The following is a 24,520-nucleotide window of genomic DNA, read 5'->3' on the forward strand; positions in this document are numbered from 1 at the left end:
CCTCCGCTCCCCCCTCCTTGCATAATTCTCTCTATTTTAATGCCTCTTTCCACATTTTGGGTAGTCGTTTGTTTATTGGTATGAAGTCTCCCTGAACCAGGCAGGGTTGCGACACTGCAAGAGCTTTTGTGCCGGGATATTTTGCTGGCACCATCCCTTTTCCTTGGGAGGGCATTGCCCGGGCGGCCCCCAGCCTCTGCCCAGAGGAGGCTGCGGCTCTCAAGGGATGACAAAGGTTTTCGAAAGGTGGAAATGCCTCTGGTTTTTGGGTTGGGACTCTGATGGACCCCAATCTGTGCAAAATTAGGGTGAGACCTTGCGTGCTTCTGACCCTCCGTGCAGCGACCCCAGAGGGTCCTCATGGGCCCCAAAACTCCTGTGCCGGGGGCAGCGGTGCCTGGGTTGCAGGGACGGGCTCTGCGGGGCTTTCCTGAGCTATTCGGCTCCCTTTATCCTCTTCCCACCCCAAACCCCAGGCTGGGGGCATACAGAAAGCTAAGGGGACTGGCTTTAGGCTGGGCGGGAGAAGCAAGCCCCTTACCACCGAAGCAGGGAGGCTCTGGACCCGCTCGGGCTTTGAGGAGGGCTGTTGGACATGTCTGGACGTACAAAGACACATCTGTCTTTAATCCTTCCCTCTGTAACCGAGACCGGGTCCGGGCAGAGCCACAGCAAACCCTCGCCGCCTGCTGCAGGTATGTGTGCGACTGCGTTTGGAGGGCCTTGGCAACGCGGCGGTGCTAGACCGTTTTTAGAGCCACATGTTCTCGCTAAACGCAGCTTCCTATTGACTTGTTAAACATTTGCTATTTATCAGATTTTGCTTTTAAACTGTCTGTAACAGTCTGGGAGAACTTGTGTCAAAATCCCTTCCAGATGTGAAGGTGCTACCCGATACTTTGGTTATAACCTGGGCCCTTGCTCCTGCTCCGTTCAGATTAGCTCAACTACTGTGAAAACGAAAATGCAAATAAAGACACAGAAAGAGAGGAGAGACGCGTGTAAAACTTCCCCCAAACCTTCCCTTTTACAGGCAAAACAGATCCTGCCTTTATAAGGAGATTGTGAGTTTTATCAGCGAACATTTGCTTTGCTGGAAAACCACAGGTAAGCAGGGGAGAACAGCCACCCTTCCCCGTCTGCCCACGCGGGTGTTTTATGAAGCATTATTGACTTTTTTTTTCCTCCTGTTGAAATAATGTTTCTTAGGGTCTGGGGCTTCCAGACAGATCAGTTCGTTTTATGAGCATCAGATGATGTGTGCAGTTGGAAACCCGAGCGGTTCCCTTGCATTCGGAGCACGCGGATCAGATAACGACGGTTCGTTAAAGGCGGTTGTTAAGGTTGGGAACTTTTCTTAGCGGCACCCGCTCTGCGGATGCGCTGCCCAGTCTGTCTCCAGAAGAAGCTTTGGGGCCACAAGATATTCCCAGATTAAAACAACTTCTCTCGCTCCATGGTGTCTGTCAGATCGTATACGGCCCGAGCCAGCTCCCATTGTAGCGAGGGAGGGTTTTTCCACTGACTTTAAGAGGCGCTGGACCGGGGCCATCCTCTGTGTAATGCGGATCCGGGAGTGTGCGTGATGCACTGCATGATGACAGAATTTCTGGGAGATTGGCCTAAACCAAAAACCTTGGACCGCCGTTCCCTGGGACCGCTCCGCCGGAGGAGCGGGGAGGCTGGAGACACCCAACCTGGACCCGGAGCGAGTTTTTGCAGCTGCGAAAGCATCCCCGCAAGAGCCGAGCGAGCCCGGCTGCTTCGCATCTCCCCTGCCCCGGCTCGGGGACTCGGCGCTCGGGTTTGTTCGCTTGGGTCGAGTCCACCATCCGTCTCCGGCGCTGCCGGGGGGGAGCGGACACCTGCGAGTGTGCGAGGGGCTCCCTGGCCAACCCCCCGGGAGCCGAGCGGCTCAGCCCGTCTGCGGCGCTGCAGCCGAGCTCCCCCCTGCCCCCAAAATACCTCTTCGCTGCTGGAGGCTGCCGAGCTGCTCCGGGATGGGGCTGCCCTGCCCGCGCCAACCAGGCTGGAAAGTTTGGTTGGAAAGTTTGGTTGGAAATCTTGCTGAAAGGCTGAGAGGAAAGAAGAGGAGAAGAAAAATCTCCCAGGATGTTTGTATGGCGTTGTTTTAAGCAAAATCCCGATGAGTTGATGTTTTTTTTCTCTTGCTGGTGCTGGGTTGGGCAGCTCTGCACCCACGCGGGAGGTACCGCTGTACTGACCCCCCGGCTGCATCTGCTCTAACTCCATACTGCGCCGCTGCAGAAAGGTGTTGTTTCTGCAGAGCAGCACCAGCCATGGCAAATCCCACCCGGCAATTCTTGGCTGCCCCCTGACTCCTCTGAAGTGCAGGAGATTTTCTTTGTGCACCCCGAAAAAGATATGCGTTGGGGCTGGGGCAGCTGGAGCGAAGCTGAGAGATACCGAGTGGTCCCAGATAGGTGCTTCCGTTGCTCCATCTCCCCTTTTTTCCAGGCTGATGGATGGGGCTGGTTTCTCATAGTGCATCTGTACCATGTCCCAGGGCTCCACAATGTCTGTGTAGGATATCGGTGGGGAGTCCCCTTCACCCCTGCATCCCTGTTACAGGACAGACATCTCCTGCACATCACAACTGGAGGGTGATGGAGGAACCCAGGTCAAGACCTCTCCCTTGGGCTCCCCACAGAGCTCCTGCCTCTACCTGCACAAAAAAAATCACCGGTTTTGAATTTCCAGGGAAATCAGGTTTCTTTGGTGCTCCCTGGGGGGAGGCAGGACTTCACTGGTAGTCCTGGTGGATGCATCTCCTTGGGTTGTCCATCTCCGCTTCCCGTGAGCTACATCTGCCTTAAGCTGAAGCAACGGCACTTTCTGAAGCAGGGTAGCATCAGCACGGCATAAAGGGCATAAAAATGGTTAGAAGGAAAGCCATGGTCTGTGAGTTCACCTGGGAGGGCTGGCCAGGCTGTCTCGCAACTTGAGTGTGCATGGAGGAACGGCGGAATGAGGGTGAGGAGGGAAGAGCAGCGCGTGGAAAATAACCCGAAGCGGTCTTTCAAAATCACGGGGTGATAAGGCATTTTCTGGAGTGCCCCATACAGCTGGCAGCAGAAACCAGGCTTTTATGTTTTGGTCTGGCTAGTTTTTCACTTTCTGCAGCCAAAGGGATCTGGATAAAGTTTGCCTGGAAGATTAGCTGGCACCGAGCCCGACTAGACATCTCTGGAAGCCTCCCCTGGAGCAGGAGTAGGTCCTAATTCCCCTCTCATCCTGGCCCTGCTGCAGGCAAGGACGGGGGAACGTGTGTCCCCTAGAGGGGATGGTTCCACCCCATCATTGCGCGCTGGCCCCTGCGCCTGCTGCGAGATCCCAGTGGGGCCAGCCCTCTCCCGCTCGGCAGGCCAGGTCCCCGTTCCTCCAGCCATGGGGATGCTGGGGAGCACGCAGAGGGGAGCCAGGTCCTGCGAGACCCCTCCAAGCCCAGTCCCTGCGTGTGGCGGAGGCGATGCCCCGCAGCCCGAGGGGTGGGATGGGAGCACGAAGCCTCGGCACCGGCGCCCGGCTCTTGTGGCTTTGCATCAGCCCTGGCCTGGGGACACGCATCCTTCATGTGGTCTGTCCTGACGCTGAAACCCAGGGGGCAAATGGGGTGTGCGGGAGCCCCCCCGAGCAGGGCTGGCGTCCCCCAGTGCCAGCACCGGGTCCGGCACCGGCTGCAGGGCCCGACCACATCTGAGCGGCTGGCTGCGGGGCAGAGCCGGCAGGGGATGGAGGCCGTGCGATGCCGTCCCTCCGGGGCCAGCGGGCACCCCACGCTGTCACTGCGGCCCAGACACAAAGCAAATGGGCTTTTGTGCTTGGGGAGACATGGTGGAGCAGGGGGGAGGCTGGCAGGCTCCTGCCTGCCCTACTTGCCGCTCTCTGCTGCTGCGTTGGTAGCAGATGCCGATGCCTCCGGAGCAGAAAGCCCCGTCCCTCCTCTCTCATTCCTTTTTTCCTTTTTTCTTTCTTTTTTTCTTCCCCTCCCCCCCCCCCCGGATGATCTTAAAAAAAGCCTGGGCGGTTTGGGCTTCGCAAAACCCAAATGCCTTTTGCAGCATCAAGCCCGGATCCCATAAGTAATATCCCAGCGTTCGAGAATAAGACAGTATATGAAGTAGACGGGGAGCTATAAAGGCGCTTTAAAAGGGGCAATAAAAGTTTTGGGTTTCATATCGTCTTACCAAAGAAGAGAATAACAGAGAAGCAGGAAATTTCAGTAGCAGACATGACAAAGGTCACAGCACTCAGACTGCACCTTAGACGAAAACACCTACTCTTATGAAAACAGCAAGAATTTTTGGCAGGGGCTCAAGAGCTCTTACAGGCAAAGCTCTCGGCAGCGCTAAAAGGTTACAAGAGACTGTTTTGTCTACGTTGCTGTAAATGTTTATAATATTCCCCCCCCCCCCCTTTGTATTGCAGGGGATATCCTGCCCCTGCGATAGCGAATTCAGCCCCGTCCACCTTCCTCCCGGGTGCCGGGGTGCCCGGTGCTGCCGCGGCGGGGGCTGATGGGGCAGGGACCCCGCGGACGTGCCCGGCTGCGATTCGGCCCCGAGGACGGGCGCTGGTCCCACAGCGGGTGCAAAGGGACGGATGGTTTGCATGGAGCGGTGCCCTGGGGCATCAGAGGGGAGAGGGAAAAAAGCAAACCTTGCCTGGGATTTTATTGTATGCAATACACTTTTTTTGATTTTTTTTTTTTTTTTTTTGGTGTCACACCTGAATGCATGGCAGGTAGGAGCAGGAGCTTTCATTTACTCAGCTGGGCCTTAGCGAACGCGCCCTCCTTGTTTGCATGGGGTTTGCCAACCTGTTTTCCCTCCCGCTCAGCCGCAGTAAGGCATCGCGGTCACCCCCTGCCTCTCCTCCCAGCGCTTCATCCGCTGGGCTCCCCCCGTGCCCACGCCGCCCACCAGCCGCCGCGGTTTGCTGCAGGGTCAGGCACGTTGGAGGGACCAAATAGCCACCAAATGAGTCGGGGGGGTCAGGGTGCCTCTGAGCAGCCGCTGCAGCAAGTAGCAGAGGGTGTGCGGAGGGATGGAGGCTGCTGGCGGAGCTGGTCAGGCTGCTGGGGGGGGGTCAGTGTTGAGATCTGCACGTGGGGTAATGCACACCGTGGGGTAATGCACACTGAGAGATGTGCTGAGAGACGACTCAGTGAGAGCCAGCGAGGTCCTGGCCATGGGACGCCCATGTGGGTGACCCTTTGGGAAGCATCTGCGCACCCTCGGAGCCGCCTCTTGCATATAGCGCCAAGGTGCTTCTTGCATTCAGCTCTGAATTAGGAATCAAAGCACTTGGGACTGCTTTTTGGGGATGCCCTGAGCAGTCCTTGTGCGGCAAAGTACCCCAGTATCGTGCAAGCAATGGGGGAAGTGTTGCACACAAACCCTCAGAGCATCTTGCAGAACGTCCTGGGGGCTGGATGCTGGACAAGCCCCGGTGCGCTGTGTTGGTTTAGGTGCTGGGGAACCCTTTGAAAACTCTTTGCTAGCGCTGCCTCTGCGTGCAGCTGCGGCGGCTGTGCCACCCCTAGCCAGTGACTCTTGGATGCTCGGGGGTTCATAATTCATTTATATTTTTGTTGGAAGCTCATTCAGTTTTGGTTGTTGCCCCGTCGCAGGAAGTTTCTCTGATGAATGACCGGGGTGGATTTCTCTTCCAGAGGAACCCAGGCTTAATGTGGGCTTTCTGTGGACATCACTGTATATCAATACTGCTCTAATTGTCCATGACATATAGTCTTGGCGTTTTTCCCAGACAGTCTAAATAAATCATACACTTCTGCTATAGTAAATAGTCTGTTAGAGGAGATGTTATAGGCTTACAGCCCTCCCCCCTCCCTCCAGGAGCTTCTTTTCTCTGCCTTTAATTTTCCATGTACTTTCCATACTAAGGAGGCTCTCCGCAAGCGCACCTGCTGCCGGCACTGCCCGGGCAGGTCTGCAAGGACAAAGTGCCCGCTGTTGAAGGTCCCACCAGGCCGGGGATGGCTGCGGGCAGGGGAAGGGGTGGCCATGCTCCGAGCTCCACTTTGGGGCTGGCATCTGCCCTCGACCGAGCGGGACCTGAGCTGGGAAGTTTCTTGCACCACGCAGGAGGCACTGGCACAGCACACTTGCAAAGTCTTTGTTAGTATATATTATTTACATCGAGAGAATGCATAAATAAAATAGTGAACATCTCACAAAGAATAACAGGTTCTGTTAATCGGGCATGAAAAATGAAGCCCTGTGGGCTCAGGCTGGGAGAATCTGCACAGGGGGGACAACTCACGTCCTCCGGGGACAGTGCAGGGGACAGCCCAGGTGGTGACATGGCCCGAGAGCGAAGTGTCTCCTGAGGGTTGCAGCCCAGAGAAGCGCTTCTCCAGAGAGAAGCAGAGATAAATGGCAAACTGCAAGCGCAACCTCTGCTAGGGCTGATGGCGGAAAGGGAAGAAAAGCCCGGGGTGTGCACGGAGCTGGTGGGAGTTGATGCCGGTGTCCCAGAGGAAAACACAACGGGCTGGCATTTTGCTTTTGCTTGTGCCCTTCCATCACCCTAGGAGCGGAAAAACAAGTGCCCCCCTCGCCCGGGTGGCTCAGACGCAGCAGCAGAGCGTGGAGCAGTCCAGCCTGGCGGGCGTCCCAGCGCTCCCGGCCTTCTTGTTCTCCTTGGGCAGCAGCAGCACGAAGGCCATGGCCAAGGCGCAGTGGTAGAAGCTGTGCACGTAGGTGTAATCCCATTCCTGCAAGTGGGGAGAGCGTTAGTGAGACCTGCCGGGGCCGCGGGAGCAGTGGTGCCCGGGGAGGCGTCTGCGTTAGGTGCAAAACATTAAGTTTCTGCACATAGTCAAAAGGAAAGGAATAAAAAAAAAATAAAAAAAATTCCTGAGCATTCTGCCTCTTTTTGCTGTCAAAGAAGAAAGGATTTCCAGCCTTAAAAAAAAAAAAAAAAAGTCAAAGTGGATTTAACACATTCCAATTTGCACATTTCCCAATTCTTGAATGAAGTGTTTCATTACCCCGCAAAGGACGCGGCGGCGAGGCCGGGGCGCGGGGGGAGGCGGTTTCTGCTAAGTGACATTTTTATGTTCTGCTAGAATTTGCAATTACTAAATGCTTTGAAAAATAATCCTTGGGGATGACTGTGAGGTTGTATCTAGCAGCTCCCAATGCACAGAGCAGCCGTAACGGCAGGGCTGAGCGCAGGCGCGACCGGCAGCGCTGCCGGGGGCGGTCGCCGGCCCCGCGCGGGACAGACGGACGCTTTTGCGCAGGACGGGCGGACTGGCCAAAGTGGAGAGAGCAAAAGGTTATAAACAAGGGATCGAGTGCCCCTGGGAGCCAACGGAGAGTCTTTTCTCTGGCGCGAGCCAGCTTTGGATCCGGCCATGCCTGGGTCACATCCAGTCCCTGCTGTGGCTCTGCGAGGTGTCCTTAAGTCACCCACGCCCGGTTTCCAAAAAAACCCCGCTCGCATTTGACAAAGCCATTTTGAGGACCACGTGCGGCTGAAGAAAGCGTGGCCTCTGTCCTTGTGACTCACTTAACGGGGGAGAAAGAGGGCAAGCGTCACCCTGCGCGTCACTCGCAGTTAACGGGCCAGGGGCTGGGATGGGGACAAGCCCTTGTCCCTGCCACCAGACCCCGGCACGCCAAGCCCAGAGACCCGCGTCTGAGCTGGGTTTTTGTCCGAGGCTGGATGCAGCCCGGCGGTGCGAAGGCGGAGGTCTCCTGTCTTGGTAACGTCCTTTACACCTTGTAAAGTCAGAGGGATTGCGTGCGCAAACGGGTACCTCAAAGAAGAACCGCAGCATCAGCGCTAACGCCCCGAAGCAGAAGCCAGGACCGATCTGCTGGGTGTAGACGCTCTTGTCTGGATAGAGCCCTTTCTTCTCTTTCATCTTTTGTAGCTGGAAGGAAAAGAAAGAGCACCCCAAGTGTATTCACCTGGATTTAGCCGGTTGCTCCGCATACAAAAGATCCCATAAATGCTGAAATAAAAGCCCGCAAAGCCCGCAGACCGGCCCCCCGAGGCTGTGGGGCCTGCCCGCACGTGGGAAGCACCTCTGCCTGCCTCCTGCCAGGGCTCCTCCTGCTTCATTCCCGTTTTCTTAATATTCAGTCCCAAACCCAGCTCAGGGAGCGTGTGCCCTCGCAATCCCAGTCTCTGGGAGAGCGGATCCCAGCACAGCATCCTCAGGCTGGGGGATGCAGGGTGGTCCCCTGCCTTGGTCCCCTCCTTGCCCATCCCCTCTCTGTCATGGCCACTTGCTTTTAGCTACCGGCCGGGTGGTAGACGCGGCTTAGGGACAGTCCGTAGCCAGGACTTGCATCGCTGCATTTCCATGATGCTCAGCAGCATCTTCCTGCAATTTTTGCCCCATTACTTCTCTTTTCCCTTTTATTGCCATGCCCATTCCTGCCCATGGCTCTGCCACCCGTGCTCCCAACCAGGTCACAGCATCTGCTGCGCGTGGGGCACACGCTGTGGCACGGTGCCCCACTGTCCCAGGAGCTGCCAGCCAGATTCAGGCAGACTACAGGCAGATTCCTTCCCACCTTATCACGGTGTTTTATCCCCATCTTCCACCAGCTCCGGGGCAGTTTAGCAGACCCCTCTGCCTCTGAGTAGCTGTAAAAACTCCATAAATACGTTCCTCCTGATTAGAAACGCAGGGACAGATGTGGTAGATTGCTCAGACCGATCGAATCTGGCGTTTATCACAAAGGCTGCTTGCTGTCTGCCTGCTTTCTGTTCGGGCTGAAGGAGAAGCGATGGCCGGTGCTGCGAGAGCTGGACCTCGAGGAGGAAACCTCTGGTGGATGTCGGAGCCCTCTGTGCAGGGCTCAGCCCCTTCCCCACCACGAGCATCCTGCAAAGCCCCGGCACAGTGCCCTTCCCTACGTACCCATTTCACGGTTATCACCAGGACGGCCGTCCCGATGGGTCCCGAGTAGACGCCGTATCCCCAGCGGTCGTGGTAGATCCTCACGGCGATGGTGAGGACGCCGAACATGACGAAGGTCGATCTCTTCGGCTCGTCAAACTCTGCCAGGGCTGCACGGCACCGAGCACAGGGAGCATCAGCTCACCCACCCCCTTCCTCGCCTGCTCCCCTAAAGCCTTTCTGGGGCTGTCTGGGTGCCCTGGGGACACTCAGCACTGCATCCAGGTCCCGTTTGCCCTTCTTATGCCTCACAGCTGGGGAAACTGAGGCACACAGGGGCGAAGAGTCCCAAGGAATCGGAGTGGCGGGTCTAGGAGCTGATTTTAGAGGTCTTACACTCAGTGTTGCGTGTGGAAGTTAAAGGAGATGTCCCACCCATATTCCCCTTTCTGCCTTGACCAAGAAGTCGGAGGTGATTGCAAAGACTTGCACCCGCCGTTGCCTCTTGGGTTCATCCTACACCTCTAACTCTCCCAAACATTCCGGCTCACCCCGATGCTGCCTCCATCACCCCGCTCTGGTGGGACCGCGCTCGCCGGTGCGACGGGGAGCGGGCTGCCCGGCCGAGCCGGCACCTGCCTGAGGTTTGCAAGCTGGAAGTCGCCAGTGCGAGTAAATTATTAGAGGCTTTTGTTTAGCACAGAATGGGGTAATAACTGATAAAAGTTATGGATCCCAGTGGGCTCCATGCTTTTCCAGCTCGCACAGCTGTGTTATGGCTGTCCTGGATTTGCATTCCGGGAAGCGTGCCCGAGGGTCTGCGTCCGCACATGTGCGCTCGGGCTTTACAAGCCACGGCGAGAGGCTTCCCTGGGCTTCAGTCACCACACCTTCCATGTCCTTGGATCGTGGTTTTATAGGGAGTTTGGCTAAGGGATAATGTCCGTATTTTAATCTCTGTTGTTTCCCCGCGGGTCAATATTTTAAACATCGTAGTCCAGGATTTGTATTTTTTCGCAAGGTTTTTGAATGCAGTAATGAAGCAATCAAGTTGAATTTTGCTGCAAGGAGCCAAAGTGTCTGGATCAGCTCTGACCTACCCTGACACTGCCGTTATCCACTGAAAGCGCCCTTCGGAGGGGATTTGCCTCATTGCCTTTTCTAGCCGAGCAGAGGGAACACCGAAGCGCCGTGGGCAGTGTGGGAGCCCACCATGGGACTCGCGCCTTGGGGGAGCAGAGCCATTTTTAAAGTTAATATTTCCCCCACTCATTTTTTCCCTGAATGCAAGATTTATGCGGTCTCATGCCCTGGAAGGGGATGCTGCTGTCTGCGCTCCTTGGCAGAGAACGGAGGAGGGACAGACCCGTGCCTGGGACAGCATCCCCTTCTTTACTTCTGCCATATTTTTTTTCACCTCTCTTATACCTTGTCTCAGTGGCAAGTGAGGAACAAACTGAGAAAAAAAGTGAGTGAAGAGAATGTGGGAAAAGGAAAACTGAGTAATAGGGAAAGCGTCAAGATTTTTAATAAAAAGGAAGTGAAATATATTTCTGCTTTTTCTAAGCAGATCTAATATTTCCTGTCAGCCCAGACTAGGCTTTTGATAAACTAGGAAGATATATTTGTTTTGACTAAAGCACTTTGGTTTGCATGCTACCGAGGGAAGTGGCAGGTTCTGCATTTCTTAATGCCCCCGAGCCCGGACAGGATGAGCTGATGGGCTCAGTGTGGGGAAAACGAGGAGGAACAGGAGATCCCCTGATATACGAGGTTTATGACTGAGTTATCTCATAGTGCTGTCCTGCCTTGAACTAAAGCACAAGGCTGCACGTGTTACTTGCCAATTTGAAATAAATAGTTCTGCTGTTGTAAGGACACGCGTAAGCGCTGGTGAAGGCAGGGGAACACCCGACTGACACAAACACCCGGCACCAGAGCTCTGTTTGTCTCCAAGAGCAAAACCCCAGGCATCACTCAGGACAGTTTTCACGTGTGTTCTGGGCCCCACCGAGTGCAATGGCTTCCCAAGGCATGAGCGAGACAAAAATGGATTCACCCGTAGCACAGGCTGGCTTCCATAAAGGACTGTCTCAGAGCTAAAAGTCTTGCAGATGGGAGCTCAAAGACAACAGCATTCCTGGGGGCTGTACCCACTAACCGTCCCGGCAGCGATGCCGAGAGATCCTGCCCGACCTGCAAACGTCGGTGCCCGGTAGGAACGCTGAGAGAGCGGTGCTTACCCATCAGGGACACCCAGATGGAGAGAGCAGTTCCATAGATGCTGAAGTACTCCAGGATATCGTAGCGCATGAAGCACAGCACTGATAAGCCGGGGCCATCACATACATGGTAAAACTATTTTAAAAAAGAAAAAAAAAAGAGAAAAAAGCATTAGAAAACTAGTTCCTTACACGCAAGGCCAGGCTGGATGGGGCTTTGGGCGACCTGGTCTGGTGGGAGGTGTCCCTGCCCGTGGCAGGGGGTCGGAACTAGATGATCTTTAAGATCCCTTCTAACCTGAACCATTCTGTGATTCTGTGATTCTAAGGTAAAGGCTCTTATCAACTGGCCTGAGACAGCCTTTGCGTGGTTGTGGAGAGGATGGCCAGCCAGAACAGAACAGCCTCCAATACGCCAGGGTCACCGATAGGCGGTAATGAATGTATTTGAGAGATAATGTCACCGTTCCCGATTGCAAATTGCCTGAGAATCAGCATTCTTCTCTCTTAGTAGAATTATTTGTGGACGAGCTGTGGTTTGCCTCTTGGTCTGTGCCAGAATTTGCAATCTGATGGCCAAGCTGCTTCAAGCCAAGCGGCGGGCGGCGCAGGGACGTCCTCTCCAGCAGGAGGAGGACTCTGGGGTTACGGGTCTAATTGCGAAAGATTCTTGTAAAACAGTTCAAAATGAGTGTCCTGATGAAATGTGCCTGGGTGCCAGGTCACTGTCCAGGCTAAATAGGGTTTATATGGCCAGACTGAATACTGGGGAATTCACTCATTAGTGCACCCCCTTAAAAGCCGCTGCTTTCTGCCCATTAGCTCATTGATTAGGTTATTTGCAAAAAAAACCTCCATTGTCATGCAACACAAATGCAGACCAAGCCAAGAGAAATTTTCCAGTGCGATCAGAGGAATGCTCCCAGTGTTTGCCTGGCGCTCGCCTTTTCCTCCGAGCACTCAGCCCGGCGACTTCTCCAGTGGTAGCACCACCGTCCTTTGCCGTTTCTGAAGAAGTCCCTTCGCCGCTTGGCAGGACGCCCTTGGAACAATCCTGGCTGTCACGGCCCAGCGGGGATGCTGATATTATTTATAATGGGAATTGCTGCGAGTCCTTTGGCTCGCTGCGGTTTCTCGAAAAGATTGCACCACGGCCGTAATTCTTTTCTCTGCTTGAGATTGGGTTCGGGGAGTCCAGAGACGGGGCCGGGGGGTGGAGGGAGGGAAGAAAGGGTGGAAGACAAAGAGCGTGTTTCTGGCTGGCGTCGCAGCACTTGTCTGCGATGGACATATGCTTTCACTGCTCTGATGAGGTCTCCTGGGGGAGCAGGAGTGGGATGCTACAAGAAAGGCAACAGCAGCAGCTGCTGCCCGTCCGACACCCCCCGGCCATGCTGGCAGCTGCCTTCCCTTCCCTTCCCTTCCCCTCCCCACGCACAGACATTTTGCCTCTTCAACCTCTTCGGCGAGGACCTGTTCCACCTTCCGTCAAAACACGTGCCAATTTTCCTATTGGCTTCTCGGGGCGGTGGAGCAGACACAAAACTGGTGCAAAATGAAACCCTAGATGTCTGGCTTCCCTGGGGTGCTGGGGGGGCGCTCAGCTGGGACGTTTTTAATAACTAGTTTTATGGAACTGGCAGAATTCCCCCCCCGCCCCGCATTGTGTTTTAATTGGAGGTCTGAATGGTGGATCCTTAGGAAGAAGAGCCTGCCCTGGTTCAGAGCCCTCCTTTACCCTCCCTGCTGCCGCGGATGAGCTTTTCACACCGGGAAGGTGCTTTATCCTGCCTCAGTTTCTCTGACTCCGTACAAGGGACACGACAACCCTCATGAGATGCCTTGAGATGGGTGGGGAGAAGAGGTAAATGCAATATCTGTTGGTTTGCTGGGCTATTTCCTTCGTATCCCTTAGCAGAGCATTGCCATGGCGTTAAATAGGAGACTTTCCAGTGCAGATGCTGCTTTAGGTCCCCAGCCCGTGTGTGTGCAGAGGCACTCAGCAGCAACGTGACGTACAGAGGACATACTGCTGGGAGAAGGAATATGAATTATTTTGTATAAGTACGGACAACTGACTTTCTCCACCCGTTATTCCCACAGGAGAGAAGGCAGGGTGATTCTGAGCCTGGTGAAAGACACGTTTTCAAACCGCTCTGCCAGGGTGGAGGGTTAATCGTTATTTTTCTTGATAACTCAGCAGCATGTTTCAGTCTTTCCTTTCCCAGTGCAGACACTCCCCTGACTCCAGCATTGCTCCCATCACCAGTTAGCAATTGCAAAATCAATAATTTGACTACGTGCTTTTGGCTAAAACAACAGAAGCATAGCAAGAGGCTCTGGATACAATTTAAACCCCAAATTCAGCGTGGCCACTCACCAGCTGTAAAACTAAGAGGAAAACCGGCTCCAAAACATTGCGCATCAATCAAGTGGCTTTGCACCCAAACCTTCTCCCCAGCCTCACAACCATAAAAGACCATTAAATCTCTGTAAGGCCACCCCTTAGGACATCCTAAACTGAAGAATCAGCTACTCAGCACTGCAACATAGTGGGGAAATAACTGAAAATGGACGTTCTGGGGGTCGTGCTCACTGCTGTTGGGTGAGGTCCAGCTGCCCTTCCCGGTGGAGACCCGGCTCAGCGGGTATTCGGGGGGGAAGGAAACATGCAGGGGGGGTAGGGGGACACCTTACCGCCACGAAGAACATGGTGAAGAAGTAAACCATGGCTTCCATGTGGAAGCGCCGCTTGGCTGCGATGCTGATGGTGGGGAGGAAGACCAAGGTGCTGATGGTGGGCAGAAGGAGCTTGGCCACCAGTGAACCCATGGGTGCCTCGCGGGCCGGCGGCTCCCGGGGACAGGGTCTCTGCGAACTGGATGAGGACAGTGGAGAAAACAGCCGTGGCAAGTGTGCTTTAAAATTTAAATGCCCTATGTGGGCAGGGAACAGCTGCCGCTGCCGCAGCCGCCCCCTTCGCTCCTGTGTCTCACCAACAGCAAAATTCTTGACGCAGCCGGCGGCTCCCGGCAGCAGATGCTCCGTGCCCCCGAAATCGCCCCGGGTGTTTCTAAAGGAGCGAAGGGGAGTGTCGTCCTTGCACGCCTTGTGCTGGGTGTCGGACCGGGGTGTGCGGAGGGTGAGGACTGCGGGTTTGCTTGCTCCCCATGGGGACACCCCACCTCTGCATCCCGCTGCCCCCGTGGGTCAGTGCTGCTGGAGCAGCCCGGCAGGGAACAACCATCCGCTGCTCCGTGCTGGCACAGAGTAGGGAAGAACTGGTAAGTGGCAGGTACCAGAGGGTTTTAAAGTAGGGGGACGTATCCTGCTACCTTTGCTGCACCTGAGAAATACACACCAGGCTCCAAATCTGCCTTTTATTTCCCCCGCGAGGGCAGACCTGGAGCGGGTGGCCCTGCCCTAGCGGAGCACGGGCGTCGGGGCGCTGGGCTGAGGCAGTGTCGGACGCCCGCCACGCGTGCCTGCCTGCCCTCCCGTGCGCTCACACCGAGCTCAGTTTCTCAACCATGCCCTCAGGCTTCTCTGCGTGGATGCGTCCAGGAGATCTCCCTGAAATTCAGGAGCCGAGCATCGGTAGGGTGGAGGAGTTTGAGCAGATCACTGTGCGGCACAGAAAAGCTGGAGGAAAGGAGATCAAATCCAAGCAGCGCTCGGGCTGCTAATCTACTCAGTGGCTTCTCTCTTTTATTATGACTTTTTATTATATCGCTGCTGCTCCCCTCCTGAGTTAATATCTTTTCCTTGGAGCCTCGCAGGGATTCTCGGCATCTTTTCGGTACAGCTGTTCCCGGGACGCAGGGAAGCAGGAATGTTACGCTTGAGCTACCGGCTTTGTGGCTGCGGGTTCGGGGAGGAGGCTGTGAGCCGCGGTAGGAGCCACCGACTATTTCTGAGCCCGATCGGATGGGCTCGGCTGTCCCCCTGGGAGGGGGGAGGGAGGGTCCGGTGGAAAGGCAGGCATGTACGGAATCAAAAATGCTCCTTAAACCACTCTGGCGAAGTTGGAAAGGGCTCCGGGAATGGGAGTGCAGGGGTGTTGTGTGTGCGGTGAGAATGGCACGAGAGCGTTAAAGCGCTGACCCGAGAGGGCTGTGCCAAGAGCCTTCCCCGGGCACAGCTGCGATGAGCTGCGCAGGGCTCCCATTTTCAGCTGATATTGCAGGAACCATCCACGTTCCTTGGCCGGCTGCAGGCAGCGTCGCTCCGGGGGATGCTGCCCACACCACGTCTCCAGCCGCCCTCCTGCCTGGGCAAGCCGTAAACTAATCACAAACCCCTGCAAAACTGAATCTCTACCAACAAATAGTGAAAAACTCTGGTGCCCCTAATAACCATGAAAATTAATCCCTCCAAGCCAGCACATCAATACCCTGCTTCTCCCCGCGCCTCCAGCCCTGAGCAGGAAGCGGAGCCGAGTGCCAGCCCGCCCCGGAGTACCCTGTTCCTTTGCTGTGCCATATCCTCAGAGGTATCCGTTATTCCGCGTTATTCTTGCAGGAGCTGCTTGGACCAAGGAAGATGCTCAGGGCTGGTGAGTGCCGCACGGCGGGGCTTGTCCCCGGGAGGGTTTTGAGTGGGGCTGGTGTCAGCTGGTGGCACAATCCGCTCCGGATTCCTGGCTAAGCCATCCGCGTCCACCCTGCTTTTGTGGCCACGAGGTCGGTGTCAGAGAGGTGAAGGCGCAGCTCAAAGTGAGTTGGCGAGGACAAACTTCCACCTCTGGGTACAAAGCAGCCCCCCTCGCCCTCCTGGGACCACTTGCAAGGAGGTGGCAGTTGTGCCACAAGCCACCGTTCGCGAGGATGCGCGAGGCCGGTGCTCGTGCCAAATGGCATCAGTTGGAAAGTACGATCGAGCAGTTGTTAAATGCTTCCCCCTCGCCCCCATCCTTTCCCCAAAACCTAGCTGGAGCCCACTGGAAAGGAAACCCCGTTGGCTGCCGGATGCAGCAAGTGCCAGCCATGGCAAGCGCTGCCCCGAGCAGGGAAGTGTTGGAGCTCTCAGGAGTGAGAAAACATTCCACAGGTTGTCGGGTCGGGGCTGGTTGTTGTTTTTTTTTTCTCTCCCAGCTGCACACCCTGGGCTGGCGTTTGGTTTGCTGCCAGCGCTGTAGGCATAGAGGGGAAAAAAAAAAAAAACCAAACCACCAACCCCACACCGGTTTGCACACGTGTTCCAGCTATTATTGAAAAAAAGAGAGCCCGAAGTAAGCCGCGAGGCGAGGGGCAGGCAGGTGGCGAGCTCCTGTCGGGAGCTGCTGCTTAAAAGGTCTTTGTTCAGGCTGCGAACAAACCGCAGCGTCAGACATGGGCTTCGCAAACCTCCCCGGGAAGGAACCCGAATAACAAAGGGCCGGGGCTTTGTTCCTTCTCTCCTAAACAGGTAGGAAATGTAGAAAGAGCAAATTTTAGCTCCTGCAGTTAAGTACTTCTGGCAAGCGGATTCGAAATCCACATTCCACAGGGCTAATTTTGTGTGGACCGGAGCGCACGCAGGAACGGTGATATATATGGCTGAAAACCGGTTCCCAGACGCCAAAACCAGGTCCTGGTATGCCGTCCTGGATCCTTCCAGGGTAACATTAACCATGACTTTCTGTAAGAGCTTCTACCCTTTCAACTCAGACACTGCAGGGAAGGAGAGAGACGTAGATAGATTTGTTTTATTTTTAATATGGGGGTGATAGTTTGAAAGTAGTATATATTGGAACCGAGGATGGGGGACCCGTGCCAGTTGAGAGCACTGAGAGTATATTCTCCTTGGATAGGCATAGGATGATCTTTTATCCGTGTGCGGTGTAGCCTGTGTCAGAATTGAAACCTGCTCCATTGTGTGTCCCCGGCTACTGCCAGGTTTGAAATAATGGTGATAATGACACTAAAGTGGAGATTTAAGGTTGCGGCTTCTAGGCGGGTTTGCCATTTGCGGTGCCAAAACGCAAGCGTCGGTGTGAGCGGGTGCGCGCGGAGGGCTGCGCCAGTTCAGTGCTCACCGCAAAGTGTTAATTACCAATTCTGTTCATTCGGAGTCGAGTTTTTCATCTCCGTAACACTTTGACTCGCACGCTCTGGACTGAGGGATAACGGTGAAAAGCTGGATGTTGCCCGGTTTCAGCAGGATGATGTGCTCTGGCTCAGCCCCGAAGGAGCCCCGAGCCGTTTGGCGAGCACGGCACCGTCCAGCTTGCAAAGATTTCTTGCCGTCTTGCCGCTCTGCCTCGGGAATTTGCGCAAGAAACCTCCTGGTGTGAAAGGGCCTGGTGCAAGCGTGGAGCAGCCCGTGGGCAGGAGCCCTTCCCTGCCCAGCTGGAGAAGGGACGGCTGTAGCGTCTGGATAAAATACCTCTCGTCGCCTACCGCAGCCGTTTGCAGGAGGCGCCGGGGCAGGCGGTGCTTTCTGGAGAGCTGAAATCCTCACCCGGGCCCTGGCACAAGGGAACGGGAGCCCCATAAAGGCAGAGCCACCGGCTGTGCCGGAGCCCCTCGCGTGGCCGGCGCTGCAGACCCGGCTCTCATCCACCCCGCTCCCATCCCCAGCCCTGCCAAAGCACCTGCATCCTTCTCTTTTTTTATTAGTGGAATAAATTGCCACTTAAAATATCCATTCTCCGAAAGGCCTGGCCCCATTTTAGGCAGCTTTAGCTGAATACTTGCCCTTAAAAAAATTCCCCCCTTCCCGTCTCCCTCTTGAATAAACCTATTATGCATATTCCTCATGGGTATCCTCACTTCTTTTTTCCTTAAGGGTTTTTTTTTTTTCACTCTTCCCTTCTCCTCTACACTCTTGTGGCCCATTACAAGTACCGTTAATGGTGGGGACACGTCTTTTCTTGTCACCAGTTTTCCATCGCTCATACCCTTTGGGGTGTCCCGGCTGCTCGGGGCGGCCATCCTGCTGCCAAATTTGGGGGGGGGGGGGCAGGCAATGCAGGGGTTTATTGCATGTTTCATGGTGTTTAATGGGGTTTTTTTTACAGTCCTGACTCCTGGAGCCCAGTAACGATGTGAGGGTCTCAGCTCTCACCCCGTTGGTCAAAAATGTCATTTTCTGAAGAGAAAAGCTTGAAGTTGTGGTGCTTCAAGGCTCAAAATCCAGAAGGGAATGAAACCAGTCTTAGGGTTTTGGGGAGTCTGACTCATGGTTTTTGAATGCCTGTGGTTGGCAGTGCTGCAGAGCTGATGGCCCTCAGCACAATACTGCACAACTTCCATGCGAGACTCATTCCATTAAAAGAAAAAGCTTTCCTTTTTTTAATCTTTGCGTAGCTAAAATTTTGAACTGTGCGACTTGTCCAGAAGCTCCAGGGACGTTTACTCTTTGGGGACAGGCAAAATTAAAGTGAAAGAAATCTCCAGGAAAAAAAAGAGGGTTTTAAAGTTGTTGAAACTCTGGCCATGACCGTACCTGGGGTCACTGTGGTCGCTTGTGGCTTTCAAACTGCCCAGAGATATTTTTTAATAGGAATCTGATGGCGAGAGCAGCGTGGGGTCTTTTGCTTGTTCAGTTTGACTCAACATTTTGCAAACCTCCATGGATGAAACCCTCACGCCAACATGGTATAAATCATCGCCATCCACGTACATGGAGTCACGCAGGCATGAAGTGCCTTGCCCAACACTGCGCCGTAGGTCACTCTGCAAGGGACCGGGACTGTCTCTAAAGGACCCTTTTTTTGGACTCCTCTTGCTTGTTTTAGTTACCCAGTGGCAGGCCATACCCACAACTCTTGAGAAGAAGGTAGGGCTGGCTGCCAGGGCCTTTTTTGGGGGTTTTGCCACATTTTGATGCCCCTGGCAATGTCCCGGCCATGCAGGGACCTCACCCGCTTCGTGGCTGGCTCCATGCGCCAGGCTCGACTGGAAGTAACGTTGAACAAATGGGTCACTTCTGTAGGCAGTCTTAAAAAAGAAAAAAATCGGTTACTCGTCTTGCCCCCGAGCAAAGACAAAGCTGCTGGGGGGTCCCAGGCCAACAGACTCCAGACTACACTCCTGCTCCTCCTCCAGCCTGGTTCTCCTGGACCTGAGCAGGCGTTTTGGTGGGGCTGACTATGGTAGAGCTGTCCCATCTGCCATGCTGGCGTGGGGGCTGAGCCAGAAAAGGGCTAATTTTGCTGGGAAAGCAGTGCTGGAAACCTACAGCCCATGGCTGGGGCATGGCTCTGGCTGACCAAGAGCAGGTCCTGTGGTACATTGTCCATGGAGGACCTGCTCTAGAGATATGCGTGGGGCTCGGTGGGTCCAAGGGATGGTGGTTGGGTTGGGATGGGAAGGTGTCCCGTGCTGGGGACCACAGCGAGACGGTCGGTAGCTTGTGCCTGGATCAGAACTTACCGTCACTCTCTGCTGCAGGTCAAGGATGGAGGTCCCCCTCCGCAGCAAAGCCTGCCCTGGCAAAGGGACCCCCCAGCCCCTCCCTAGATGAGAGGGCCTGATCCTGCAAAACGCAGAGTGCCTCCGCTCGGCTGAGCAGCCCCGGCTCCCGCTGAGCAGAGCCAGTGCCCAGCCCAGCACTTTGCTGAACTCGTTTCAGCCAAGGAAACTCCTTTCCTCTGCAGGCACTTCTCCGGCCAAACCAGCAGCCAGTCGCCGGCGTCTCTCCCCCGGCTGGAAGAGGTTATTTTGGAGTGTCTGTCGCTCCTTTTATTTGCACGGCACCGGTTTGGGATGGAAAGCCTGGCAGCTGCCTGCCCCACAGCTGCCGTGTGTCCCTCGGGGAGGTTGTCAGGGTAAGAGCCCACCGACCCCACGCCGTCGCAGGGACAGGCATCGCGCTGGTGGCTCTGAGCAGTGCCGGGAGGGGAATGCTCAGCACTGGGACCTCCGGAATGCTTTGCCAAAGAGTGCAGGATGCAGGGCTGGCTCAGGGACCCTCGCCCGAATCCTGAATTTCCCTGGGAAAGTCCAATATGAGCCCTCAGCGACCGTCCCTGGGTGGGAAAGCCTCTCACTGTCCATGCAGGTGCATCTTGTCTCAATTTACTCCAAGCCCAAAAGCAGTAAATAACATCTGCAAATCATTTCTAACGCTTATGCCAAAAACTGGGAGATAAAAAATGCTGTCGTCTGAGCCCGGCCGTCGGTGATTAATGCCGTACCTGCCGGCAGCCTCGGTGGCGGCAGCAGCACCCGCAGCCCCGCGATTTTGGGGGCAGCGCTGGCCCCAGGGGTTTTGGGGTGGTGGGAACGGGGGCTGGGCCAGCCCCACGTTGGAGCCGTGGGGGTTTGGCCGATGCGAAGCTGGATGGAGGCTCGTGTTTTGGATCTGCTCTCCGGTGCATTTTGTTTTCGGGGCTGTTTTTGCTCCCACCGAGGCGATGGCATCGCTCCTGCTGATTTCACGAGGCCGGGCCGGGGCTGCGTAAGCCGCGCTGCTGCGGCCAGGGATAACACTGCGTGATTTATGGGAGCAATCAGTTGCCACTAGGAGCCGGTTAGGAATTTTCCGATGAAACGGGGATTGCGTCAGAAACCGCTGAGTCATCTCAACTGTTTCATAAAAAAAAAAAAAAATAAAAAAAATCCTTTGGCTTTGATGAACTTTTGGTGAAGCACAGGGACCAAACGCGTCTCGCCTGCTGCCGGCTCCCCCAGCGCTTGCCTCGGGGACAGCCTTCCCCCACCAGCCCGCTTTCCTCCCCCCGGTGCTCCCCAATCCCGGGGTGTCCCTGTGGCAGAAGGGGGTGTGGGGTCACCCGGGGATGGGCTCTCCTGGGGTGCAACCTCCTGCCAAATGCCAAACCCCAGGGCTGGCAGGAGCGCACTGGGGCGGGGGGGGACGCAGGGGCTCACACGGACCCGGGCAGCTCTGGCGTTTTCAATGTGAAATATTTTGATGCTTTTAAAACCTCTCGTGTTCAGACTTTTCCCTCCTGGTTGTTCCAAAACGGAAAGGGTTTTCTCCTGCGTGTCTCGGGCTGGGATATTTTGAAATGCAGAAGTTGGGTGAACTCAAGTGCTAAATTTTCCCAGTGTCCTGGTCACAGCCAACCGATGGAAAATTGAAAGTTGCAAATCAACCTAGCTGGGTAAATTAAAACAGGCTGGCAGACATTTAGCCAAACAGAAAAGGAGACTTCATTTCCCATGTAAATTTTTTGGGACAGATTCTCCACTCAGCTTCACACAGCCATCCCTGGGAGGACTGGGTCCCAATTAACACCCCCAGGGACCCGCAGCGATTCCCGCAGGGTGCTGGGAGCTGTGCAGGGATCCGTGCCCCACGGCGGGGTCAGAGCATACCCTGAGGCCCCGCAGATGGGAGCTCCTGGCCCACCGAAGATGGCGAGGGGGCTGAACGTTGCCACCAAGGGCCAGGAGCAGCCTGTGGCGATAACTGCGACAAACTGCAGTGATCGCCTTGGGTGCAGAGCCAGTGCCGGGGGGCAGTGCCCCGCTGGGAGCACTGGTTTTGCCCTGTGTGGGGCAGGTCTAGAGGGGAAGGAGGAAAGGCTTGAGCTGAAGCATCTCTGGTGCGACGAAGGAAATGGTTCAGGTGGGCTGCCCAAAGCTGCTGGGATGTGACCACCGCGTGGGCAGGGGGGATGTGCGGAGGAATGTATAGCAACGTGTGTCACCACATAGGCGAGGTGTCTCGGCAACCACATTTTACATGTAAAGACCACAGAGAACAGACCACATATGCCGCAAGTAGGTTACATACGCAGTATAACTGTGTCCTTCTTTATGCCATGGGCTTTTCTCTCTGACACACACATAGATGTCACATACTATACGTGCATGGCTGTCACTGAGCCAGGGGGACTGTTCTCACCCCAAAATGGCTCTTCACATGCACCGAGCCCACTTTCTGACCGCCGCCGTTCTCCTGCGTGGCAGAAAACTGTTTCAAGCAGCACGACTTGACGCCGAGCCTTGCCAAGTGACACCAAAAGCAGAGGATCACGGGGATTTGCTTTATTTTTCAGCAGAAAGGGCAATTAAAAACCTGGCAGACCGTACCCTGCCAGCCCTCCCTGCACTTCCAGAGGCAGGATGCGGCCGCACGGTCCCTGCTGAGGTACCGGGACTATTTTGGGCCACCTCACTTTGTGCTGGCGATGCGGGGGGAGGGGTGTGGGGGATGGAGGGGTGGGGGGCAGCGGATACCGGGGGTCGGAGGGGGCGCAGCATCTTCCCGGGGATGGGAGCTCAGCATCTCCCCGGGGGATGCCCGGGGGGAGGGGGGGGGGGGCCCGGCGCTGCGTGTGCCGGGCGGGCGGCGGCGGGGACGCATGCGTGCGGGCTCCCCCCCCGCCTGTGCCCCCCCGGCCTCGCCGCAGGAAACCGGCTGGCGGCCGCGGGCCGGCGCCGGGGGAGGCGAGGGGTTAACCGGGGTGGGGGCATCCCGGGCCGAGAGGTGTGAATTCCGCCCGCTCCCCCCCCCCCCCCGCTTCTCCATCCCTCCATCACTCCACACCCCCCCACACACCCCCCCCGCCGCTATAAGAGCGGCCGGCGCGGGCTGGGGGGAGCCACTGCGGCGGCTCCTCCTCGCTGGAAGCCCCGGCGCTTTTGGCTGCCCTTTGAAGTCGGAGAGGGAGAAGGAGGGAGGGAGCGTCTGGGGCCGCCGCTCCGCGCCGCCGCCGCCGCTACCGCCCGGCCCCGGGAGCATCGTCCCCCCCCGGCCCCGCCGCATCCAGGTACGGCCCCGGCCCGGCCCCGCGGGGGTCCGGCCCCGTCCCCGCTCCCCCGAGCCCCGGCAGCGCTGCCCGGCGCCGCTCTCCGCCCTCCGGCATCGCCCGCCCGCCGCCGGCAGGTCCAGGGGCTCCCTCCGGTACCGCGATGCTCGTCGGCGACATCCCTCCCCCGCTTCTTTAATTTTTTCTTCTATTTAAACATGCAGCTCTGAGCGACTCTAGGATAAACCCTGAGCGAGCTCGGTTATTGGCTTTGAGTCAGAAGTGTCTGGAAGCCTTAATGAAAACCAAGTGTAAGGCAAGTCTCAGCCACCTGTCCCCGGGATCCCCAGCCAAGCGCTCTGGGCTTCCATTAATCAATGGATCTGCCTCTTGGAAAGTGTCTTTTGCATGTTGGACCTCTACCCTGGGGCGATCGCAAAGCGGAGTTGGGGACCTGGAAGCCCTCTGGTAATTTCTCTAAGCCAGATACCAAAGCCATGCTGGCACTGCTGGCGGTTCTGCATTTCCAAAACTGCCACAAAAACCCTTGCAAGAAGGAAAGAGGAAAAAAAAAAAAAAAAGGGGTAGGAAAGAAGCTCTTTATGTTGCAGGTCTGCAGTCCTGCCCCCTCTCCCCAGGAGCAGCCCCTCTCCCTCCTCCCTACTTCCCAAAGACACTGTCTAGTTACTTTTCAAGGGAAATTAGCTTAGGGGAGAATATTTTTTTTTTTTTTCTTTTTCTTACAGACATGAGCTGCTTTGATTGCCTGGAAGCATGATTTCCTGAAACCTGCTCCTTTCTGGCTCTTGCAGTGAGGTTCACAATAAAACGTATTGTGGTTTTGAGCTGGGTTTTATTTAAGAAAATGCCATTCTGGGTTACTCTCTTTCATGAGGCAGATGGAGAGAGAGATGAAAGGCTGACACTTGGGATACTTCATTTCTGCTCTTTAATTGTGGATGGTTTCTTTTCTATAAGAACAGGCTTCTTCCCTGGGAATCGGTGGGAATTAGAGTGGAACAAATGAAAAAGGGAAAAATAATGGCTGTTAATTGCATTTTTTTGTCTATGAAGCCTTTCACCTCATTCTTCCAGGAGCAGTTCTGTAAATGAGGATATTTAAATGCGCTGCTTTTATAGATCCAGGGACGCTTCTTGTTACTCGCTGCCTCCTGTGCAACGCTTGCTTTGGTGTGAGCCACGTTCTCTTCCAAGGCAGGCTGGGAGCCTCGGCTCGCACTGGTGGTATCAAGCGCAGCCACTGGGAACCAGTGCAAAGTTGTGGTTTGGAGGATAGCAACCGAGACGGGATGTGAACCTGTACCGTGTTAATGCTGCCACTGATTAAATATAACTTCAGGATGGAGCCCTTGCAGTCACTGGTGGTTGGTGTCACTTAGCTGGCCGGGAATGCCAAAGAAGACACGTGCTGTGTAACCCAGGCTGCGAAACGGCCCCTGCTCTCGCCGGGTGGTGGGGCTGGATGGGAGTTTTGCTTAGCGTGGGGTCTGGTTGCTTTCCAGGATGAAGATATCTAAGTGGAGGTGGAGCAGCATCTCCATCAGTGCGCGGTCCCAGCTGAAAGGCACCCTGGCCCTTCTTCTCGTGGGCAACGTTGCCTTTGTGATCGCTCAGGTAAGCCCATCGCCTTGCTGGGACATCCCTGGGCTTTAAAATGGTGCGGGGTCTGGGATGGGTAACCCCTGGGACTTGCAGGACTGGTCTGCGCGTGAGTCGGCTCTCCAGCAA

The 24,520-nt window shown here is 55.6% G+C and overlaps 2 protein-coding genes across 10 annotated transcripts in view; one reads left to right on the plus strand and one right to left on the minus strand.

The window, feature by feature from the left end:
- The window catches only part of ADAMTSL2 (ADAMTS like 2), a 68,632-nt gene that overhangs the window by 17,390 nt on the left and 26,722 nt on the right, over positions 1-24,520 (plus strand). For 4 of the 9 annotated variants that reach the window (XM_054220910.1, XM_054220919.1, XM_054220912.1 and 1 more), the window contains exons 1-3: positions 22,636-22,792; positions 22,996-23,239; positions 24,295-24,406. In XM_054220910.1, the coding sequence (XP_054076885.1) occupies positions 23,070-23,239; positions 24,295-24,406 (282 nt within the window). In that variant the 5' untranslated portion in view covers positions 22,636-22,792; positions 22,996-23,069. Of the gene's footprint in view, positions 1-22,635; positions 22,793-22,995; positions 23,588-24,294; positions 24,407-24,520 lie in introns of those variants that run through there. The other 5 variants (XM_054220915.1, XM_054220917.1, XM_054220914.1 and 2 more) reach the window with 3 other exon arrangements.
- On the minus strand, positions 6,220-13,981 carry MYMK (myomaker, myoblast fusion factor). The gene is made up of 5 exons (XM_054220921.1): positions 13,825-13,981; positions 11,149-11,263; positions 8,927-9,075; positions 7,811-7,927; positions 6,220-6,760 (listed from the first exon to the last, which is right to left on the minus strand). Exons 1-5 carry the CDS (start codon positions 13,957-13,959, stop codon positions 6,614-6,616), a joined length of 663 nt encoding a protein of 220 aa, XP_054076896.1. The 5' UTR covers positions 13,960-13,981; the 3' UTR covers positions 6,220-6,613.

This window comes from Rissa tridactyla, chromosome 14 (genome assembly GCF_028500815.1).
Source record: "Rissa tridactyla isolate bRisTri1 chromosome 14, bRisTri1.patW.cur.20221130, whole genome shotgun sequence".
NCBI classification, from domain to species: Eukaryota; Metazoa; Chordata; class Aves; order Charadriiformes; family Laridae; genus Rissa; species Rissa tridactyla.

Coding starts and splice junctions, on each gene's coding strand:
- MYMK (XM_054220921.1), bottom strand. CDS start 13,959: ATGGGTTCACTGGTGGCCAAGCTCCTTCTGCCCACCATCAGCACCTTG. Junction 11,264..13,824: donor TCACCATGTTCTTCGTGGCG/GTAAGGTGTCCC, acceptor TTTTTAAAATAG/TTTTACCATGTATGTGATGG. Junction 7,928..8,926: donor TGGTGATAACCGTGAAATGG/GTACGTAGGGAA, acceptor TTTTCCTTCCAG/CTACAAAAGATGAAAGAGAA.